The 25,466-nt window shown below is 33.9% G+C and overlaps 1 protein-coding gene across 1 annotated transcript; it reads left to right on the forward strand.

Moving 5' to 3' along the window:
• Positions 1-9,462: 9,462 nt before the first annotated feature.
• Positions 9,463-24,678, forward strand: LOC126781856 (G1/S-specific cyclin-D3). Its single transcript, XM_050506966.1, has 5 exons — positions 9,463-10,117; positions 12,250-12,471; positions 18,731-18,893; positions 22,080-22,201; positions 22,311-24,678. Exons 1-5 carry the CDS (start codon positions 9,884-9,886, stop codon positions 22,491-22,493), a joined length of 924 nt encoding a protein of 307 aa, XP_050362923.1. The 5' UTR covers positions 9,463-9,883; the 3' UTR covers positions 22,494-24,678.
• Positions 24,679-25,466: the final 788 nt, after the last annotated feature.

The raw sequence follows: 25,466 nt of genomic DNA on the forward strand, positions 1-25,466 counted from the left end.
GGTATGTATAAAGGAATAAGATTCTGGCGCAGTTCTGCTGAAACCCATCGGCACCTCCAGAGTGACGTCAGACCCCGCGTCCGAGTCCGCGCCCGCGCCATTCAAGGACAGTAAACATTTATCAGGTCAACGCTCGCTACCGTCTCTAGTCGTTTTTTTCGATTCGGCCGTGACGACCGATCTGCCAAAAACGTCGTAGTTGAATGAGGCCCGCTAAATGAATTTACTTACCGCAACTCCGACCACGTCTTCCTCATGTTTTTTACATCTACTTTCAAGGAAGTAATCTTCACAGCTCAATGTATAAAAGTATCTTTTACGTTCTATGCCTTTTATCAATTCTAAAACTAACGGTACAGTTCAAATACATTATCATTGATTCGGATTAATTAATTTTGATGTTTTTTCATATGCCTACATAAATAAATTTACATTCATTGCATAATATTTCCTATATTATTAAATATCAACAGCTGATATTAAACATTTTCAAAAAGAAGAGATCGCGTCTTTATATTGGACATTTTAAAATAAAAATTATGTTTTCTTGAATTCAAGAACCGTTGAAGACCTCCCAGAAATGTCAACGGAAATAATATTAAGGCTGTATCCTGTTAGAGGTTACGTTTCGTGTTAACATGTTGAACAGTCTGACATAGCCGCCAAACAGTCCACACCGAAGAACACGTAAGCTAACGCATTATTAGAGAACATACATTAATGAATATGGTAGAATTTGATTATGGTAATTGTATTATGATTATAATATTCTAAACAATATAATTTACTGCTATATAGTCATATAAACAATTTTTAATGTTCGATTAAATATAAATATAATAAATTTAATAAAAAATATAAAGTAACCAATAAAGTAAAGTAGCAGTCATTTTAGCAGTAGTCAGCCAATGCTCGCAAAGGAGGGCCCCGGGCTTGTGCGAAAAAAAAATAGGATATAAGTTTATATAATCGATTTTTCATACCCACAGCCCAATTGAAATACATAGTAGTTATTCTGAGAGAAAATTTATTGCAAATTAGAACTGCAAGCAACTGACACCTGCTAAGCCATTGTGTGGGCATATTAGCACTTGATGTACGCAAAGAAAGAGAGGAACGACTTATGTAGTTCTCAAATGATAATAACCTGGTTTTCGTTGTCTTCCGAGGCTATATTAAATCGCGGTAGAGTACTTCTAACAAAAATGCTCATAATATACCCAATTCCTAATCTTTTCTTTATGATTTCAACACTTTCTGCTTAAACTGAAACTAAGAGCAGTTAAGTATCAGGTTAAACTTTTTAGTTCAGTATCAGAAATCGAATTGAAAGATTCAATTTTTATTCTTTCCTTAACAAGATAAATTTCAAAATTTTTGTGAAGAAACAGATGCTCATGTAAATCGACATGAATTCAGTGACCTCTATACCTATATATATATCTATACCATAAAGTGATAGTTCGAATAACAAAAATACTTTCGTCAATTGAAGACAATAATGATAAAATATTTACTGAGTTAGACCAAATAATTGAAATTTGGAAAACTTTTTGCTAGAACCTGTTATAAGATAAATAGTGTGAAAACTTTTCGATTACGAGCACCGATATGCGAACTTAGAGATAGGTCATAGGCATCGATATCCTCCACACAAACAGCAATAAAATATGACATTCATGTACGTGGTCAGCAAAATGGATCATACGACTTTCACCATACACAAAAAAAGTTCTAGCATAATCTTGTAACATATTATTAATGAACGTCTGAAGACCTATCCAAGGACATCGCACCAGAACAAGCCGGTTTTAAAGGAAGGGTAGCTATATATACGTGAACAGATCCTCATCGTTCGCCAGATCATAGAGAAGGCAGAAGAGTTAATAAACCGACATGTATTTGCTTTAATGATCTCTCAAAGGCTCATTACTTATTACATGTTCTTAAACGCCGCAATGCAGATGAAACTACATGTGAACGGGTAACGTTTTCTAATATCAAAAGCGGGAAAACTCATACAGTTGAAGAGGAAGTAATTTTGCCGGTAGTCAAAGAAATATTAAAAACTGTTCTACACCGTAACAATCACAACACCAACTACACATCACAATTTTATTAACAAACTTCACTAAAAATATGATGTGCTAATACCGACAATATCTATTTTAAAATAAAATTTTGTCATTACTAAAAGATTTGCATATTTTCCTTTCAACTTAATAAATTACCTTAACCAAAAAAAACGAAGTTTCTAGTTCTTATCATACCCATGATTTATAAACAAAGACAAAATCTGTTAAACAAGTACAATACTACTTAAGCTTTAAGTTCTGATACAAAGGGATAGTCTATTTTTAATACAATGCAAAAGTTTTTCAAGAGACAGAAATGGCAACATTTTGTCTCCCGGTACGGCTCAAGCAATAATATGACGTAGGTAATGGAAGTCTCATAGCGCATTTGAAACAAGTACACATTGTGTTGTTAACCGTCAGCATTCGGTTGGAAAAAAATAATGAAAATTACATGCATCGGTTCATTACATTATTAAGTAATAAATAAGATTAGAAACAATTCAGTGAATGACCGATTACTTGGTAAACTTTGTAGGTAATGAAAATAATGAAGATTAGAATCTGTGCTGCACATTGGTCCTATGTACATTGGTCCTCGAGCAAAGATAATAATATTAATGAAGTGTTTTTATCTATTAAATTCATTACTTTTTAGTAATCTTGAAAATAGAGACAAAAAATTGCGCGAAAACTTCGCGCGATTACTTCGAATAATATCGCTTACAGAGAAGCCTAGATAACATTTTTAATCAGTTAATTTATAATTGTAAAGTGATAAGTTGAATTTAAATATAAAAAAACGTCATAATTACTTTTGCATGTATCTTCTTTTATTCCGATCATATCTATTACACAGTTTTATATTCGTATTCGTATATATTATATCGTTTGGATGACCGTGGAATCCGTGTAGTAACTACTTTAGTATTAGTAGTAGAATACACATCACTGAACGTGACGATTGGTAGTATATAAAGTGTAAAACCAATATTTTATGTTATTTTGACCACCTGATCGTAAGTGAGAGTAACTCATCACACAATTGTTTTATTCAATCCATCAACCTGAACACATTTATTTATTATTAATTATGCTTTTATTTAAATAAATTCTTAAACAATAATTTTTTAAAGATAAACTAATAAGTAAAATATCTACTTAAGCTTTAGGTTCTGTTACAAATTATGTAACAATATTTTATATAAAACTAAATAAATAATCCATAATTTCTATGCATTTGACTAACAAGCAAATTGTTGACGAGACTCGTGAATCGACCCAAAATAATATTAGTAATGGAGTCACATCTTAATTTCAATCTTCAATGCCGGAATATCGCCTCTAGTGTAGTGTTGACGCACTTTGATTTAATCACAGTTTTATATTCGGTGACATTATTTCCCATGAAGAGTACCTGTACTCTTACGCATTCTTCCGTAATCCGTAACAGCCTGTGAATGTCCCACTGCTGGGCTAAAGGCCTCCTCTCCTCTTTTTGAGGAGAAGGCTTGGAGCTTATTCCACCACGCTGCTCCAATGCGGGTTGGTAGAATTCACATGTGGCAGAATTTCAGTGAAATTAGACACATGCAGGTTTCCTCACGATGTTTTCCTTCACCGTAAAGCACGAGATGAATTATAATCACAAATTAAGCACATGAAAATTCAGTGGTGCTTGCCCGGGTTTGAACCCACGATCATCGGTTAAGATTCACGCGTTCTTACCACTGGGCCATCTCGGCTTTTTTCTTCTTTTCTTCGCATTCTTACGAAGATGATATTCCACAATCCAATGCTTACATCTTTCACGATAAAAATAGCCTGATGAAATGTTAATCTTCAATTTCGAAATATGCAAACAATTACGTCGATACTTCGCTTTTGTGGTATTACATAAGGACCAACCAACATACGCGCTTTTTTGATATATATTGTTTTACATATAATATTACATAGGGATGTTTAATAAAAAAAAACGCAGTTTCAGATTTAGTTACCTCGAAGAGAGTAAATTTTACAAAATTAATAGTTCTTAAATGTCATATTAACCGTCAATAGCGTAATGGCTTACGGGCCGCTTAGAGATGTTACAAATCGCAGGTTCGATCCTGACCCCTTGGGCTATTGTCATACCCTCTCCTAACACAAGCTGTACGCTTAAGTGGAGGAAATAGGAATACAGTAATTCCTTAAAAACTGTACTGTACTGCGATGTATTATAATATGACATTATCCCAAACATAAAATATCTTATCATAGAAAGTACCGGCAACAACAGCAATTGCGTCAGTTAGTTTTATAAATTAAAATATTCTTTCATACAAAGTTCTAAGGGAAATATTATAAAGGACAGACATTTTTATATAATAAATTTTTCATTCGTTACCTCTATAATAACGAGTGGTGTTAGTCTTGAGTCGTTGTTCACTGTCAGTGATGTTACCTTTCTACGGGAAGAGGGGCACCGAGACTTGTCTTCCCTATTGCCTAGGGTTCTATTCATGACTTAATCCGGCACTAATCACAAATATAGACGTGGATACCATCATTACTGTATTGTAATGCGATATTTATAACTTGTTATGTTAAATTGTTTTAATGTCAAAATAAAATAATAAGATTATTTTTTATCTATTTTTATAATAAGAAATTAATATAAGTTCTATTTTTAAATTTATATAATTATTAACGCAAAATGATAATAAATGATGACGCTTATATAATTATTTATTTTATAATACACATAAAAATAGCATTAAACACATTATTTTTTTTTTAGTAAAATTATCATAAAACAGCTCACTGTAACTGTATAGAAGTAAAACACTGAATGCATGCCATGAATTCCATATGTTTGCATATTTTCAATGAAACCTAATTAAGCATTTTTATTTATTATGTTACATTCTTTAAACAGTCATATTGTTGTGAATAATAGACGTCACTATGAAATCAAAATCTTTTTTATATTTATGTAATAAAGAAAACTGTCGTAAATTTTGCAATAATTGAGTTAGACTTTAATATAGAAATAAATTAAAAAAAAATGGAATATTTAAATGTACATGTGCACTGACGTGCAGGGTTAGGATAAAAGTCCCTAAATTAAATTAAAAAAAAATGTACCCGTATTAATTTTTAGGACGTCGTTAGTAAGTCGATAATATTTCATATTATTTCTGAATCTGCTACCATTGTTGCTGCACACAGTGAATGTGAATGTTTATTTTTATTCTAAATTAAATTAATTTAAAAAAAAATATAAAAAAGAACTGATTGCGAACATATATCGATATAAACAAAATAGGCGCCAAGTTACTCTTATTTTATATTCCTCAAAATATACACACAGAAAAATAAGGCCGAATTGATAACCTTCTGTTTTAAGTGGGCTAAAAAAACTAAAGCAATATGGAACACAAATATATAATTCAATGAAATAATAAACGGAAATCTATAGGCTATTACGATGCACAACAACAGCAAAACGAACAAAAATCATTAGAAAATCGATAACCGCTTTATTTTTATGAATAGGTTTTGAAAAATAAATGTTACTTAAGTACCTAGTCAGGTAAACGAAGTTTGTAACTTGGTTATTTTATCTTTATTATCCGAGTTATTTCTGTTCCGGGAAGGTGCTAGAGCGATTAGTGTTTAACAAAAATTCGTGTTTCAAAAGCACAATCGCATGTAACTTTAGCTATGAAATGAAACAATAGAGGAACAAATACTATTGACTTATATACTTTCGTCCATAAAAGCAAACACAAAGTGTTAACGACTGTCGTCGACACGTTTTGGTTCTTTTAGATAATATTTTTTCACGTTAAATAGCTATTACTGTAAAACAATGACGTAAATCTTTTTATTGATTTACGTCGCCTTCATGTTGAACCGTCGTTAGTAACATTACTAAAATGATAATTTTACAATACTTTTCATATTCAAATAACGTATGTAAAATATTTTATAATAAATAGTATATTGTAATATGTTAGCTGTGTTTTTAGGTGGATAGTCGATTGTTCGTCCGGTGAACGGTGCAGGTTACATTCCATTTCGTCGCGTTCCATTACGCAGCCTCGTGATTCCGAGAAAGAGTGATGTCCTGCTCACACTAAGCATTCCACTTTATTGCCTATGTTTTGGAATCCTGCTCATTGTTTGAGTTCAAGCTCATTTTTATACCAAGGAAACACCTCTTATACTCGACGATATCCGGCATAAGGTTTACGAGTTATTCATTAATATGTACTTCTCAGTAATGAACGGAACGCGGCAAAATGCGTTTTAGCTATAAATGCGTTTGAATTACACAGCTAGCGCATCAGGGGGCCTATAATAGTTAATTTGTAGTTTGTAGTAATAGAGAAATGACACGACTGGGAAACTGAACGAAGTAAAGGTGATCAACTTCGAAATATATTATGCTTAAAGGCTACGTTAGTAGATTATTATATTTTCTACTTTTTTTAAATTGTCAATTTTGCTAAAATTTGCCTCAATTCAGATCTTGCTTGTGAATCTTATCTTATTTATATTTTATAATATCTTATGTTATTACAACATTCTTACCATGTTAGAAAAAAAAACTTTCAAAATGTAAGCAACCTTAACATTTTAGAGGTTTGAACAAAGCCGGCTTGTGATTAATGAGCTGCGGTTATAGCGCACTTCCTGAGCGAGCCCTACGCGCCTTCTTGCGATTAAATTAGCAAAAAAATACCCCACGATAACACTACCCATATTGTCACAGTCGGTGTGCTTAACGTGGTCATTGACTTGTAGCACTCAAAATTGAATAGCTACAGCTCTATCAAGTTAATAATATAAATGACCGTTAAGCATAGAATAAAGATGCTTTTGAATACGTTCGTGGAACGATTTGGTTCGCCTTGATTGAGTAGGTACATGTACGATATAATTGTAAGTCTATCTATGCAGATCGAATAAATTATATATATACTTTTAAATTTTAATCTGCTTAATAAATTGTACTAAAGCCTAGGATAGGCTGCATTGGTAATTTTGTAATTAATTATGTCTATCACCTCCGAACGGCTGGATCCAAGCAGATTCCTTTTGAATTTTGGGGTAAAAGTAGATAGATTATATCAAAAAGCGAAACTTGTAAACAACTAACAGTACTTAAAAAAATCATATTCATATATTTTATTGCAAATTCCAATTGATCCTTATCCAATATAACACACAAAAATAAGTTTTAATAATATTCAAATAATTTTACTAAGCAACTATCTTTGCAAGTATCTTGATAAATTGTAGTGTCAAGTTCGTTTTTTAATATAATTAAATCATTTTTGGCATCTGCTGTGTAGGTATTAGAAGAGTTGTCTGAACAAATTAAATATCATAATATAAAAACTGTTTTGAGTCAATCTAAAAATTTAAGCAATCGCCATTGAGTGTGTTTTTATTTTATTTTGATTATAAATGACATTAGCAAGCTAATATTTAGCTACAAACCAATTTCAACCGAGGCGTAATTGAATAATGAGCACTTGATTAATTTTAAATTATTTTGATATATCTACAGCAGCTTTTTGGTAGCAAAAAAATCCATTAAGAGTAGATTAACAGTGTTTGTTTGCACGGCTCAATATTTAAAGTGTGCAAATAAAACCGAACAGCCATATCCGAAAAATATTTGAGTACCTATTATTTGTCGTGTCGTGTGTAATTACTATCAGCTTAAAATAATAACATAAGAAAGTATTAAGTACGTACTATCGTTTATAAAATAAAAAGGCTTTTAAATTTAATTTAAATATTAAAAACAATTAAGATTTTAGATTAATTCATAATTTACAAATAATACTCGTTTGTAATTACTGGTTCACCGAAGTGATAAGGAATTATTTTTGCGAGAAATTCTTCGTCCATATTTCAAGCTTGCATGTAATCGTATAGTTATCGCGCTGACTAATATAATTATTTAGTTATTTTCTGGTTTAGAAACAGATATATAAACAAATAATACGTATAATAAATATCTCACAAATGATCTCTCGCCCTATACAGCCAGCAAATCTATTAGCAAATACATCTTAACGTGCATGGCGAATTTTTCACACCTTTTTTCTTATAAATGTTCTTCTGACAGTTTCACGTTTGTCCAGAATGTAATTTTCTATTAATTAATACAGTGTCACAGCAAAAACTCAAATCGAAAACCACAGAATTATTAAAATTAAAGAATTTACGAGAAGCAATGTAAGTATCTTCTGTACGAAGAGTACAATAGCACTACTTCTTAAATTATTATACGTAGTTGAGTAAAAAATAGGACCTAAAATCGCTTAATGCTTAAATACTTACAAAGAAAAAACATTAAACGGACTTATTATTATTAAAAATATCAAATGTACGGAAACACATTTAAAAAAATTTAGATAAGGAATAATAAGATAAATCATACAAAGTTTGATCTATTTCTTTTTATATTTGCTGACGCAACTAGGTCAGTCCTAGTATTTAAGTAATAACTAGTTAAATATAAACGTTAATGATAAAATCACGTAAAAATTTCACAATACGTTCGTCACTAATTAGATATGCAAAAACAGCGCTGTCACAGCTCGCTACAGTAATCAGCTGACGAAGACAGCTGATCGTTAAGCGCTGCGTGTGCGCTTATATTAAGGAACCCAATATTGTAATATAAGATTATTATCAATACTGATATGATCGGAAAAATTTCATTTTGATTAAACAATCTATGTATTATCTTCAAAATTAATTTATTTTCTTTTCACTTTGAAAAGCGACTACATATTATTTCAAAATTGAAATATATGCGACTCATATTATTTCAAAATATATTTTTATAAAACATACCTAAATGTAGTTATATATAAGTAGAAGTTATAATTTGAAATTAAAATTTTATAAGCCAGTAATTTTTTTTACTCGTCTCGTAAAACTGTTAAAAATAATATGTTTTTTTTCTATTATGCACTTGTTTATTTTAACATTTAATTTAAAAAAAAATTTTAGACCTTACGTTGTGTCTCAACCAAAATGCTTTTAAAATAAAATCCAATGTATAGTATCAACACAGTACACAGCTTAGTAATTAAATTATTTACTCAAACTAGTTCGTTTATAATCTTATACAAGGTACCATTAAGTGCATACTATCTTAAAAATATACAAAATTAGATAAATATTGTTCTATAACCCTAATTAATATCTTTTAATAGCTTAGTCTCTCAAGCTCGATATTTATATGAAACATGCACTGCCATACCAACTGATATATATATACTTATATTTCTCGAACTTACATGGTATTATAGATTATTATGTGAACCGTGTGTATTTCTTTGTGGGTAATTTAAAAGGATAAGTAACCAATCTATAATTAAAATAGGTATCTATCGACAGATAGGTATTGTGGTCGTATGGTCACTTTTATAATCAGTCCGTGGAATCCATCTCATTTTGTAAATACTAGAACGAGAGGCAAGAGTCACGAAAGTGTGTGAGCGAGCAAGAAAACGTGTTATGTATTATTATTCGAACGTCGAATCGGGAGAAACCTGCGTGCGGGCCTCACAGGCGGCTCGTAGCCCCGCGCCCCGCGCCCCGCCGATCATATGTTCGCCGGTCGGTACGGGTACGGGCAACCGCCGATCACTGTGACTCAGGCTCTCGCCGCCGAAGCATCATAACGTATTCGCTCGGCTTCCGCTCGGTGCGCTCGATCAGCTGTAAGCGACAACATTACAACGCGACACGCGAAGCAAGCGAGCCAAACATAAGCCGCTGTGCGGTGTGCCATGGAGCTGCTGTGTGCGGAGCGTGTGAGTCCCGGGAGCGGTGAGAGCGCACGGGTCGGGCCGGCGCCGGCGCCGCCCGCTGCTGCCTCCGACCCGGTGCTGCTGCGCCGCCGCGTGCTCGACAACTTGTTGCGCACCGAGGAGCGTTACGCCGTAACTGCTAACTACTTCGGCACCGTGCAGACCGAGATCACTCCCCACATGCGCCGACTCGTCGCCGAGTGGATGCTAGAGGTGAGCGTACCCGTGTGATCCGCAGCACGCGCATGCCGCGCCCACACCGCCCGGTCGGCCACCACTCGTTAGCCGCCTCGTCGACCGTTCGCCATTTTGTTACTCACCACTCAACCACGTGTAGGGTCTCTTAACCAGTGGCTATAACCGTGACTTATGTATGCTCTTTCGCCACTCGCTCACCCAACTTTACATGAGAAATCTAAATGTTACAAATATTTTCATTTTGTAGGTAAACTTATTAGTTTGAATTCGTTATTTTGAAGCGATTCCAGCATAACAGTGTCACAATCTTTTTTTGTTTACACGATCAGCTGATTAAGTTTTCGTTATCTTTGAATGTGATTCCTATTGGAATTAAAAAAAAAGGTTTTGTTTTCTTCGTATAAAAGTTTGTTATAATACGTATAAACATTGCAAATAATAAGATGTTTTTGAGAAATGTGTATCTATATTTTTTTGTATTGATATCGTTGTAACAATTTTAAACCTGATGCAGTTAACTTATATGTTAAATTTACTGAAGTAAATAGGTACCTAAATGTATTGTATTTTAGTCATTGGAAAGTCGTGGTATATAGCGCTTGCTCGGGAGTCGGGTGAAGAGGCGCGCGAGGGGCCCCCGGCCGGAACGCGCAGGCGGTCGCCGACCGATGCGACTCGCTCGTTCTATTTGAATAATCAGCTGATTTTGACACGCACACAGCTGACGCCGGACGCGCACTATCTTTCGTTAATATCACACAAACATACGATTGTACAAAATTAACGTTTTTTAAAATAATTTGAAAAGTCACCTTGCTTTTATATGATAAAGAATTTCAATTTTTATAAGTTAACGTTTTTTAACTAACGTTTTAATAACGAAAATAAACTTATAGATTACTTTTAGACCGGGTAAATATTTAATATTTTAAAAAGCAATTGTAATATTATTATAAAGAAATAGATTAGAAATTTGAGGGCGTACGTAACCAATCAGCTGTAAAATCGAGCTCGGCCACGTGGGGTTCGGGCAGTGAGTGCGACGGTTGCTGACGTCATTCAGCGCAATGGCGGCGCACCGCGCATGTGCCTCCTACTTTACAGAGTTTACCGACACCTCGTGGTCGTCTAAACCAGTTGCATACCTACCAAATTTCAGCACAAGCAGACCGAAACAACTCCCGTGGATGTGAGGTCACTGACATCGTTACTACAATTATTAACATTCAAGTTCAGTCTCAAAGTACAACCGATATCCCCAGTAACTGCTAAACTTGTTTAAATGTTTTTTTTTTATCTTCGACTTAGTGTATACATAACACATATTATTAAAAACCATTTATAATTTCCCGAGTTAACGATTGAAAACAAAAACAATACAGTTGCCTGTTTAAAATTTGCTATAAATCTAATTTAAAAATGCATTTCTTTTGTTACTATGTATATCACTAGACACGGGAATTTAAAACATTACAACGATATCGCATTTATTTTGTCACATAGTTTACAGAGCGTTGCATGTGCGCTAACGCTAAGTAGGAAGTTCGTAACAGAACAATAGCCTGTTTCGTTGTTACATACGTTAATCAGCTGACAGGTCCATGAGCGTGAGACATTCGGCTGAGACAGCCATGGGATGCGCATGTTTTCTAAAGGCTGTAATAGAATCAGAATCCGGGCTCTCGAATTACACCGTGCGAAACTATGCGAGGATAAATTACGGCTCTCGTGACATTCTCCGGTTACTGAATAACTAGTTCATTACAGTGTCATCTGCTTTCACTTCCAGTACCTTTCAATAAATTCCTATATTTACTTAGTTTCATAACGTCAACTTTCTGAAGAAACCAATACTGTTTCTACTATTTACTGCAAATTGTACATTACAAGTACCCGTTACTTATTACAAATACTTAAAAGTTGAAAACTGTTTACCGAATAACGTTCAATAACCGTTGTCGATAAGAAACTCAACAAGTAGGAAAGTAATGCGCTTTGTATTTATCGCAATATGTATGTATTACAATTTATGAAATATATAGGTTATCAGAAATTCCGGATGATAAACTCTGGGTGTGCCGCGGTTTTGATATTTCTAAGAATACACGGCACTTAATGAAATATACTGATTACTGGTACATTTTCAGGTGTGTGAAGACCAGAGTTGTCAAGAAGAAGTCTTCCCTTTGGCGATTTCGTACTTGGATAGATTTTTGAGTACATGTATGGTGGGGAAAAGCCAGTTACAACTTTTGGGGACCGCCTGTTTGCTGCTCGCTTCTAAGCTACGAGAACCGAGTTCTCGCGGGCTGCCTGCTGAACTGCTCGTGTTCTACACCGCCAACAGCATCACGCTTACAGATCTCTGTGTAAGTTAAACAGTATATAATATATTTATGACATTATATCATTGTTATGATACATGCACACTTTTTGTTGTGATTAAACTATATTTCGTGGGGTGTAAAATGTACTGAAAGTAATGATTGAAATATCCGGCATGTTATAGCATCATTCAAATGACTTAAGTATGTATTAAAATCGATCTTTAGCTCAATTTTTTTACTGAAGTTTTTCAAGTAAGATTTTAATACGTGTTTCGTTAGTAAACTAGCTGTTCAGATTTGTTAACAATGGAATTATATAAATAACAGATTGCAATAGGACATCATATAATTTACACTAACTGTAACAATATATGTAACAATATATTTTTTATAAATATCTGGGTTCAAATTTATACGTTATTCTGTAAGCACGCTGCATGGAGATGCGATCGTGGCGCGCTCAAGAAGCTGCCAGTCGCTTTCGTGTCGCTTTACTCCGCTGATTTCTAACAACCTCGCCTCTAAACGAGCGTGAGAGATTGGAATTCCAGATTTATGGCGGTTCAATTCCACTAATAACGGTTTTACGTACATTTTAAAATACTTTTTAAGACAACCCAAATTATAATGTCTTACGAAGTTTACAACTATGAATACTTTAAAAATGTAAAGTAAAAAAGTAAAGTAATAGACTGTGAATGACTCACTGCTGGGCTAAGGCCTCCTCTCCCTTTTTGAGGAGAAGGTATATAGCTTATTCTTATTATTATTAAAAATGTATCTCCCCAAAAATACGCGTGTGTCACACTTGATTCAGGAGAGGTAAAAGATACTTATGAATAAACGTTTAAAAATAGTAATCTCAAAATATTTTGTCTTAAGACGTAGACAATGACACAGTTGAGCGTAATTAGTTCTGTGGTCTAGAGAGTAATAATATTATACGATGCGATTACACTTATTTTAACGATGAAGCAATTCATAATTGATTTTATGATTTATTTTGTATACATCTTTATCATATTCTTGAGCACTAATTTAAAGTGCAATGTGTGATTTCTACATTTGTGAATGTAGTCTAGTACCGTGTATGGGTCTTAATTCCTAAGGGCGTTGGCATTCATTTACTTTCGAAATAGCTCACATTGTATCAGCGTGTTAGCGTAAATTGGCAGTATGTCTTTGTTATCATTACCATTAGTTTAAATTACGTTATTTTATATACAGTTATATATTCACAGGTTAGGCAGACTTAATTTTTGTTAGGTAATTAATTAATAACATTTATTTGGATTGTTAAAATTTATAATATTGTCAAATTATTATTATTTTTATTTGAATGAAAGAACAGAGGGAATATTTTTTGCTATTTATATTATATTACACTGAGTCGATGTCTGTTGCATTTCGGGCGCGTCGCGTCCACCCGACGGGGCCCCAAGCGCCACTCATTCAGTAGATAATAAGTGCACCGTACATCTTTGTGCGTCACATTTACTTGACCTGTTTTTTTTTGTAAAATGCATTCAATGACACTTGTTCTTTCCCCTTAACTTGCAAAGGCCTCAAAAAATGTTTCCTGCTCCGTCTCAACTAGGAAACTGATATTATAAAACTTATACCAAATATTTTAGTATTCAAAGACATATAAAATGTCTCCGTAACGAAATTTCATAAAAGATTACCTCATTGTGTTTTGTTGTAATGAAAAAACGATTAGAGCAAGATCGTTCTGGTTGATGAAGAATGCGGTAGGGAGCGGTCTGGGAGGAGGGCTGCCCTGCGGACAGTGTCCCCTAACGAGCCGACAGCCTTCTCGGAAACACTGCCGAACGAGAAGCGCGTTTCAATCAGGCCAATTACAGGCGAAGTACGCTGTTTATTTTTTCTCACGCCCGCGGCCGCCGCTAAATTTGCTTGTTCGTCACTAGGGCGAACTATTTGATATTATGATACACATAAATGGCAAATCCAATTAACTATTTTAAATGATTCGAATGCTCATATGCCGTTGCTCGTTTCGACCTTAAGATGTGGGAGCGAGCACGATGCACGAAACGCAATCATAAATAAAGATCTAGCGCTGACTAAATCATATCTTACATACAAAATTATATTATTTAACAGGAATTTTGATGTGTACTTACTTGTATTGCTGTGTAATATATTATATTGAATCTTTTATATACACATGATCCCAAACACATATTTTCTAATTTCTTACTTTTAAAAGCTGCTTTATATTTATTAAAGAAATATTACCCTTTTTTAGGAACAATATAAAGAACAACAAACAATCTTTAATTATAGTTTATGAAATACTTTAACCTCGCATTCATAAAATTATAATTGTCTATACGATTCGTAGCAATGTCGTAGCGCCTCTACGTATATTCGTAGACAGGTAGTTTTGAGCAAGTAAAATATTTGCTATATAAAAACATTTATATTGACTATACGGTTATCGTCTACATGTGAATATTAAAAAAAAAATAATAGCTTAACCTGTAATAACGGCGCCGTCACACTCGATGCATATAAAATTATGCTCATCTTATGGGAGTTCATCCAAGTGTGTCGGATAGGAGGCTACAACCGTAACCCCCTACATACCAACTAATATTTTATGCTAATAGCGCATATTAAAAATAGATAGCTTTTAATGATTACGATATTACCTCAATGTATGCTCTACTCGCAAGAGCCGGAGTTATAACTTTGATTGTGAAACTCATAGCAAACCGGGGTAGAAATAAGCAAAAAGACTAAGCACGCTCCGGCATCCGTGCCAGTCTTAATGTATTAAGAGCGCGGGAACCCTGTAGGGTTCCCGCGCTCTTTGCCCGATCATAAAACCTGTGCATTCTCACATCCACAGTACGTTTATTATAATTGAAGCATTAATTTATGAGCCGTCGTACAGCTTTGTCAAAAGAAAATTCAATAACACAACTCGTCTGTCTTTCTTTAATGAGAATTACTTAAGATTGCCGCCTATATTCATCGGAACCGTTCATTGATAATTATAAAAAAATATGCATTGTAAGATAGTTTTGCGAAAGTATAGTATAAATATAAAATGTTATCAGAGACCGGCACCAATATTGCTTATAGCAATTTTATCTTACGCAGTTCATGATAAAGAAATAAGAGTTCAAAGAGCACTGGATTCTATCATTCATACTCAAAATAAAAACAATATTTAGAAACAAAATTATGCGTCCGTATTTATTTAAACAAACAACACCTGAAAATATAAGTCAACATTAAAAAAAACACCATTAATAATTTTTATTAATGTTAAATTAGGTTAGTTGTATATTAGCTTTGGAAAGCTATACATACCTATGTAGTTGTAACAATATTGGCAATATTTAATAATTGTAATATTCCGATTTCCTTATTCGCCAATAAGGAAATTCTATTTAATATTAAACAATGCATTCTCCAATATGCAAATTACAAATAGGATTTTTTGCGCATTAAAGCACACAAAGAAGTTCTCAGTTAAATGGCGAATGATATTTGTCGAACTCACGCCTTTGTTTCCGGTGCAAATAAAATATCTCCCGCTAGCTCAAACGAAAACCTATGCCTATAGATTTCCTATAAATTCTTGGGCCCTTTTGTCCTCTTTATTTTCAAAATAAATACGTAACAGAATGTTAAAATAAAAAGGTCTTTGTTCTGTTTGGTTATTCCATTTCCATTATACTTTCTTCTTATTATTTCCCACGAGTACAGTCGCCGGAGTATTGGGAAGAGTAGAGGGGAAGGGGTGACAAGAACCAGTCGCATTCCAATCAAGATATGGCCTCGTCTACACTGATGTTTGCCAAAGACTTCGCCGACTGTAGCCATTAAACATTATTATAATCATCACTTGATGCAACAATAACATCGTCGTTAATATTTCACCCGCTTATTGCTAAAAATAGTCGGCTTAAAAATATTAAATTTCAATTCAATCTTGATAAAGTAATCAACGTTATAAAGAAAAATTAAAACACGAATTTATTTCTCTCCGTCACTATAATTGTAAATATTGCTATTAAATCCCTCAAAGGTAATAAAATTTAAAGTTACCCTTTGAATAGCACTCTATATGCGGGCATTTGCCATGCAGTTATAAAAGTTGAATTTTTGTGGTTAAAAAATGTACGACATGTAACCTCAAAGCTATAGATTACATTTTTAGCTTCGGATATAAAATGAATATAAAATAGAAATTGAAAACAGTTTTATTATAAATACTACTTTTTTACCAATTTAAATGCTAGTTAAACATCTAAGTCTATTCAGCAACTATATCAATTTACAGGAATTTGCCGCTATAATATGTTGTTATGTAAGACTTACTATAGTATGCATATCACGTTGCTTAGAATATACCCAAGGTAACTTAAGCATTCATGCCATCTTGATACTCTTCCGATTGATGGGATTGTGTTAGTCATATCAATGTGAAAAGTAGGAGAACGAACATTGATATAAAGAATTTGATTGTCGAATTACCGAAATTGGTTTAAGGATTCTACTTTATTCTAAATATTTCGTGTTACTTTGGGGCGACATGGCACTACATTTATCGCTCGACTGTAATATAGCGTAGTCGCACTGTTCAATGAAATTGGATAAAGCATGGGAACCAACCGTGGAATTCAGAATGTGTCGCGGGCGAGGGCTGTTTGCATAGCTCACTTTATTGGCTGTAACGCGGTTCGATAACTGCTGCCGCCACGGCCAGACCGCCTTGCATGCTTCTCTAATGAACACCATCCATAAATTTACGTTATGGCATTCCGCACGTCGCAAGTTCCCTGCCAGTTTCTCACATCCTGCACGAGTTCAAGTACATACAGTTGAACAAATTATAATAAAGTATTTCTCATATATCATTGTTGAATAAAAAGTCTAGATCATCTACATATCAGTTTTCATCATGGCAGCAAATTTTGCGGTGAATAGTTTATGAGCTCATTGTTTTCGAAGCTTTTCAAAGACCCCAATCCAAAAGAGATACGGAATCTTTTCAGTTCGCGGTCGACCCGCATAACACTGTCATGGTAACTACTGTCGAACACCTTTTCTTTATATCTTCGAAACGTATTATTGTTCTTATAAATTATATTTATCCATTTAACTTCATAGAAGGTTGATGCTTAAATATCATGAAGTGAACCGTCTGTTACACGATACTATATCGTGCGAGTCCCAGTGATGAGACTTCATTCATTCACAAGCTATTCTTATCAATAACTGATAGGTCCTAAGGTTTTTTTTTGTTACTTGAGTTTGAGCTTTAATGTATTGAGAGTAAAAGATAAAATCGTTAATGATAAAATAGTTAACTTTTGCCTCTGCGTCCGACCCCGCCTTTGAGTTAAGTAAACATCGAGTATTATCTGTCAACGGCCATGCATCGCCTTTACTTGTATGCATTTATGTGACTACAATATAATCAAGTTATTCATAAAATTAGCCATTCATATCGCTACCGTTACTTATAGGGGCTGTATTACACTTGGTAATTATTTAATCTAGGTCAGACATACTAAGAAGATTATGGTTTTGTTATAGTTGTTAATAACATTTTAACCCAAATATTGCATATTTTTATTTTATTTTGTAATGTAACTACATTAAAGCCTTAACGTTGTATTTAACAAATAAAAATTGTTACTGTACATATCGTGGCCGATTGGATTGGTGGCAATAACGCTAGCAGCGTTTCCCCTTTAAATCGCAATTCCGATTCTCTGAGCGAAAAATTAACCAGCACTCCTGTCACCAGAAGAGGCAATAAGACGGGGTGTCATATTTTTGAAGAAGTTTTTGCACTATTATTCCAAGGTCCAAGCGTAAATGTAACTTGGTAATAAAATTGATACAATATTCTAATAAAATTTTATTAAAATCTGAATACAGTATAAAACATTATTTGATATTATCCATTTTTATTTTATAAAAAACATGGATAAGTAGCTTGATCACATAACGATATCTAGGACTCGGGGACTACCTACGCGTTGTTCCGGGAAGTCGAGCAAAACGGCATGTTTACGATTACAACGGATGTCGTGGCTGGAATGCAACATTATTGTCCCCAAACGATCAACGCTTTCTTTCACCAATTATAAACTCAAACAGGCGTATCGTACAAGTTTTACTAAAATATTATAGCAAACAACTACGCTCTTCATATATATTTCATATTTGGAAACGTTGATTTAAATCGAGGTTATGATTAGGATATTTTTTACTATTTAATTAATATTAAACATATTCGTTTTGTCAACAGAGCTGGGAGTTGTTGGTGCTATCCAAGTTGAAGTGGGACGTTGCTGGCGTGACAGCGCACGACTTCTTGCCGCTGCTGTTGTCCCGGTTGCCTCTACGAGGACATGTCAACACGGGAATGGTTCATAGGCACGCTCAGACATTCATTGCGCTGGCAGCTAGAGGTATGTTATATTTTTTAATATCCTTTTTTAAGAATATAGATCACAACTCGTAAAATTATTTTTGAGTAATTATGTTGGTATACATTAGCTAGCAATTTGAGTATAGGTATATACATAAGTTAATAAGCTACATGCCTTACTAAACGTTAGTCACAACTAACTTTGAAACGTTTCGTTTGCGGTGGTAGACAGTAATTAGCATCTCGATACCACGTCACGTCACGACAATGTCGCACTGGGTCCGCTTAGTTTGCCATGTGTATTATATTATATGTCACTGGACTTCACATCTAGAAGATATAATATTATGATTGTTCTGATCTACCTCTATTGATCTGATTTCGAAAATTTTGACCTTTCTATCATTTTATTCCTTTAAGCGTTCGCTACCACTACAGCGTAGGAGTTTTTCTAAGTATCGTCAGTATTCAAGAATATCTGTGTAATACATATTCAGTGTGAATACGTATTATACAAAGGACAATTTAAACCTATTTAAATGTGTAACATTTATAGATTTATCAATGTATAGATTTTTTTGGCAATTTCGGACAAATTTCATGTACATTCCTTTATTGTAGAGAAGATAAGAAAAGTGGGCGCAAGCACCGGGGAGGCGGTGAGATGTGAATAGGTTTGTTTACAGTGAGGGTAGAGTGAGGGCGAGGGCGCGTGTGTGTGGTGCGCTCGCGCCGGCGGCGGCGCCTCCCACGCCGCTCGCCCGAGCGCATTCCAGCACGCCTCAGGACTTCTCCCCGCACCCTTCAGACCCCCCGTATCCCTCTGGGATCATATGTTTTTGTGCAACGGTTTTTGTTGTTCGCCGCCGCTTTCGTTGTTTTTTTTGTCGGTGAAGTTCACGCTACAGTTCTTTTATTTCACTCACTCCTCAGATATCATCTCTTACATGTCACGCAGTGGCTAATTCAACATATTATATTCTTCGTTTGTCGTCAGTCTTGCTGAAATAAATTACAAATCCTTCTTAAAAAAATATAAATTATAGGGGTCCAAATCACTCGTGTGTTGCTTCATATGTAATGTAACGATCACATATTCGTCGTGATAAATTAAAAAATAAAATATAATACTTAAGTGGCTTTCGAACTCGTAGCATTCTCAGGTACCATTCGTTATATCGCTCAGACCTACATTATGTATCATTATTTAAATCGTTCAAATTTTTCTTTTGAAATTGTAGCTTACCAAAGATATTAAAGTAATGTTTTATTATAAAAGTAACTATTACTGTGAAACCATTTTTGACAAATAATATAATTTGCCTTTAGCACTTTAAGATAAGTTCTAAACGTTTCAAGTACCTTTGCCTGATTAACGACCGTTATAAAGAATATGTTCAGACAAGTTGAAGCAACGACTGGCGGCTTCGATTACGTGGAGACAGGTATCTTATCGGACAGGTACGAGTATGTGTCGGGCGGTCTCACATTTAGGTAGGTTTGAGTGGTTAGACAGACGGGGAACGTAGAAACATAGGTGCGGAGAACACCTATTTGTTCCGGTGAGCATTACGTACATACATGTACTACCGGCGCGGCCTCGCGAGATCATTCACCTTGCGAATAGACTCTGAACGTCGTGGCGCCCGCCCGCACCGTCTCCACGTCTATTGGTACCTACACTTCACGTTCAAGGATAATAAGACGATTATGTCATCGTTGTTAGGCTCACGCTTACACCTCTATGCTTTTGTATGAATTATATATTTCATATTCCGTAATATATGCATTTATTGTATTATAATACCAGACGTTATTCCTCCTTTTTTTTGTTTGTATTTACCAAAAGCTATATTGTTTTAACTATATTTCCACAAAGTTATGACATTTTGTTTAATGTTTTGTAATCTTAAATCTGTTAGCTGAAATGGGGTATTATTAATTTTTTATTGCTTAGTCTGACACATTGTCCGTTGCAATAGTCGAACCGGTCGTCGCGCGGTAAAAGCGGTAGGGCTTCGATGTTTGATTAATATCAGATTATGCAAATGCTTCCAATGAGCGGCCGCTCTCGTTGTTTCATTTCATTCGTTTTGTTCTTCCCTACTCGTACCTTTTATCTCGAGTACGCCGCCACAAAAAATCTTAAATGATGCTGAAAGAGTATTTGGTATCCATACATTCCCTCAGTATAATGGAATATACCTACTTAATGATGAATTGAGCTCTTTGAATACTTACCTGGTATTATCTATTATTATTCTTAATAATTGAAATATAAATAAATTTAATACATATACTAGTGAAGTATGTAAATAGCAAACAGATATCCAATTTAAACGCATTCGCCCTCCAAGGTCATTCTGCTGATTTTCCTGTTATGTTATCGTTTCAAATAAAAATAAGCATTGCGGTATGCAAAATGATAAAATGTTTGTACTTGAATATAAATGAAGTATTTAAAATATATGAAATAACTTTGCTGTTATTTCTCACAATACCTTAAAAACGATATTTTATTGATTAACATCGTATCGATTGTCGAATCGATGGTAGTACTTTATATTATCTTTACGTCTAGAAATTTCTCCTCACGTTTAATTACATGCCAATTATTTTACGGTACAAATACAGGTTGTTCAATACAACTCGAGCTGTTCAGGCCCAAATCGGTCCACGGTAGAGCCTTTTTAAGAGGTATCTGTATACGTATAATGGTTTTGCCAAAGCAAGTCCGTGAGAAATATTCCAGTAAAACGGGCGCGGGCTATGGAATGCGGGCGCGAGGGCGGATGCCGGCTCCTTTGAGGCTACACTCTCCAGAAAGGGACCAACAACCTGCGGGAAGGAGAAAAGAGCATTACATTATCGGATACGTGTGTAGCCTCTACGCGCTAATGTATTCGCACTCGCGCTCTGTAGCCGCAAGTCGCTGTCACACCAATTTCTTACATTCTACATGAACACTGAAGTAATCATGGAATTTTATGGAATAGATTTGTTCACATCCGCTCCACATACACTTGCACATTGTCAAAGCGTGCGTGACCTGCTTTTGCACTGATACGCTGGCAAAGCGTTCATATGTTATTTTAATCGTATTTGTAGCGTGGTTAACAATGCTACTACATAGTAGATTGCAACAGGAAATTTCAATTAACATTACAATTTTCAGTTACCGATATCTTTACTTATAATTTGTTAAATTATATTTCGCTTGTTACAGATTATGAGTTCACCTTGTACCCCGCTAGCACTCTGGCTTCCTGCAGCATCGCTGCTGCACTACGTGGCCTAGGATTAGACGGACATCTTCCGCGTTTACATGAATTAACTGGGATTGACCTGGTAAATAATCATATCATGTTATTTCATATTGAGACAAATAATTATAACTACTTAATCCTTATCATTATTTCATATTATTCATTAACGTAATTTTCATTGTTTATTGTAGGATTGTCTTCAAACGTGCCTTGAACAAATTGAAGAGATGGTGCAAAACCTAATTGAAGAACGTGTCGTTTCTGCCCCAAACGGACAAGGCCGGGAGGCGGCGGGGTGGACGCCACCTCCGACCCAGGACAAGGCTCACAGTAATGCCGCCACCCCAACTGACGTCCGAGACGTGCATTTTTAAATAATCCAGAAGCGTGTATCCTAGCCAGCATTTCGGCGAGGGAAATTTGTTTTAATTACGGTGCATTAGTACGAAAATACTATAAACTACAAGAATACGACGGTGCATCCGTGGTTGAGGACTGATACTAAGACTGACAAATGCACGTGTTCAACGCAGGTATTACTCACTGCGCGTGTAGTCTAAGGATTTATGTGTACATAGTTTTCATTAATAGTAAGCCCTGCGTGCTACTTTTTTGCCTCTAGTCTTAAAATTAGCAATCAATAGGCAGAGGCATTGCACTGAAATATACAAAATTTGATTTATCTTAAGAAATATAATTATATTTTTCCAGCTCTAGTTGTTATCTTGAAATTAAAATCTACCTCTTTATTTTTAAGATTCAATTTTGCTTGACAAATGCACAAAAAAAATTAAAATTCTTAAAATGGCGGTCGTAGCAAAATTGTTAATACGGGACCAAAGTAAATTTTAGTAAAAAAACGTATTATTTGGAAATTTGACTTATTTCATGATTGAAGGATTTGACAAACATTTCAATTAAAATATGTATTCGCAATAATGCAAATGAAAATATATTTTTTTAAGTAAAAACAGTAACAGTCTGACCAAAATTACGTAAGCGATTTCAATATTTCATTTGTATTCCGATTAAAGAAGATTTCTTTGTATATCGGGGGAAGGCAATAAATTACGCTTTTATTTTGTAATAACTTTAATATATGTATAGTATGTCAATCTTTAACACAGACAAATAGATAAATGACATAACCAACACAATTCTTCTGATATACACATTAAATTATATTATATTATTAATTTAAATATAAAGTAGACGAAGGGCTAAATGTTTTGTTTTGAAGATTCTCTTTTGTTCCTTTTTGTCGAATGTTGTACCAACTATTATCTTTAGCATTTAAGTACCTAACATTTAATGTGATAGTGTTAGAAAGTTGATTTAACTTCAAATCATAGTCACTTCCAGTCATAATATGTTAACTTAGGGGTACTATGTCATTGGATTAATTATAGAAAAAAATGTGATTTTCGTAACATTGGTAAGCTAGGTTTACATTTAGTTTTAAAAGTTTACTTTATTGTTCCTACAACTACTGAAAATAAAATTATGCAATAGTCAATTTTAATAGTTTTTGTACTTAATGATTCTAAACTTGGACGAAGAGGAAAGTTAAACACTATCTACCTACATTAAAATATTGTGATATAATTTCCACAGATAATTAATATTTTGTAGAGCTTAAGTACGGGTGGAGAATGCAAATAGTATGTTTAAAATAATAGTAAGTGTTAAAGATAGAAAGCTAATCGTATATGATATCTAAGATCTACATTATTTTTAATTGTTTATTTTGCATTTATATAAAGTTGAAAATATGTTATTGAATAATAATAGTCCAATGTCTTCCATTTCTAAGATATGTATCATATATACATAGGTAATGGTTTTAATTACTGCCATTGAAGTATATGTCCATTATCCACTAGATAATTTATATCTTTCTAATACAACTCAAATAAGTTCATTATACTAGCCATTACGCTGTATAAATATATTTTTCTAGAAATAAATGTAAATATATACTATTATGCTGTAAGCTCGTGGTGCCATAAGTAACACTACTTTAGAGTATTTGTAAAATTATACTGACTATGTTAAATGAAAATAAAATTAAATTACTGTGTTCTTCTTCTAGGACAGTAAAACAAATAAATATTAATAGTTAGCATGGTTGTGGTACTACTACCTAAGTACGTAGAATCTTCAAATTTGACTATAAATAGATATAATATGGTATATTATATAATTTTTTACATGTATGGGAAAATATACGCATTAAAAATAGTAAATTTAATGTTTACTTTTTGGCTTTTTTAGTAGACTTAAGAAATATGATTGTTATGAAATAGAGTAAAAGTATGTAGTGGAAAATTAATATTTTCCCAATGTATATAGTTTAGAGCTGTAAAACTCATAATAGAAGTGATCTTTTCTATTGTATTCTATTAATTAAATTTTAAAGTTGTATGACACGCGAAGTTGCGAAAATTTGATTTTTTTATGTGATCATTATGTTCTAAGTTGAGTATCTGTATTGTATGGTTGTTGTAAATTGAGGTGTAGATATTTAAAACAATACGAAAATAAAAATTTACAAAATTATAGTTTCTTTTTTTACACATGGTTGTTGAGACAAATAAAGGTAATTGTTAAAAAAAAGGTTAAATATTCTATATAATCTTAATAGTGCAGCTAGCACTAAGGGTCCGTTCACACAGACCGGCTCGGAGAGGAGAGCAGATTTTTATCACGTTGGAAACAGTGTTTTGAGTGATTGTAGTAAAGTTTATTTTTGCATTTGCACCTTTTTTGTCATTAAAAATGCCTGAACGCGCTTCGTGTGAAGTAATAAAAGGAGCCGACCGGCTCCGCTTGCGTGCTCTTTCTCGCTCGCACCCGCTTTCAGATCTCTTCCAGCCGGTCGATGTGAAATAGTTGGCGGCTCCGCTCCGGCCAATTCCAAGCGTATACGACCCGGTCTGTGTGAAAAGAAAAAAGCAGGCCGATGCTCTCCGAGCCGGTCTGTGTGAACGGACCCTTAATAGTGCAGCTAGCACTAAGAAGTATATTTTTTATATTTAAAACGATAATCCGGTAAAGTTTAACGCTTTAATACTATTTGAATGTAAAATAAAATAAAACTGCATTTTTAAAATAATTGCCATTTAATGGGAAAACAAATTTACACTTTCATATACAATTATCGCATTAATCACTTTGAAATGTGTTGATTAATTTATTTACAATGAAATAATATATACTACAATTTTATAAACCCATAACATTACAAATAATAAAATAAACAACAATGGTAAGAAAGAATATAATTAAAAAAGGCACAATATATTCATTGCCTATTACTTTACACATTCCATTTACAATCTAATTAA

The sequence above is a fragment of the Nymphalis io genome, chromosome 4, assembly GCF_905147045.1.
Source record: "Nymphalis io chromosome 4, ilAglIoxx1.1, whole genome shotgun sequence".
NCBI classification, from domain to species: Eukaryota; Metazoa; Arthropoda; class Insecta; order Lepidoptera; family Nymphalidae; genus Nymphalis; species Nymphalis io.

What these genes read in the sequence shown, in the direction of transcription:
- LOC126781856 (XM_050506966.1), top strand. Translation starts at nt 9,884, where the DNA reads ATGGAGCTGCTGTGTGCGGAGCGTGTGAGTCCCGGGAGCGGTGAGAGC. An exon ending in TCACGCTTACAGATCTCTGT is followed by an intron (nt 12,472 to 18,730) that starts GTAAGTTAAACA and finishes TTTTGTCAACAG; the next exon opens with AGCTGGGAGTTGTTGGTGCT. An exon ending in AATTAACTGGGATTGACCTG is followed by an intron (nt 22,202 to 22,310) that starts GTAAATAATCAT and finishes TGTTTATTGTAG; the next exon opens with GATTGTCTTCAAACGTGCCT.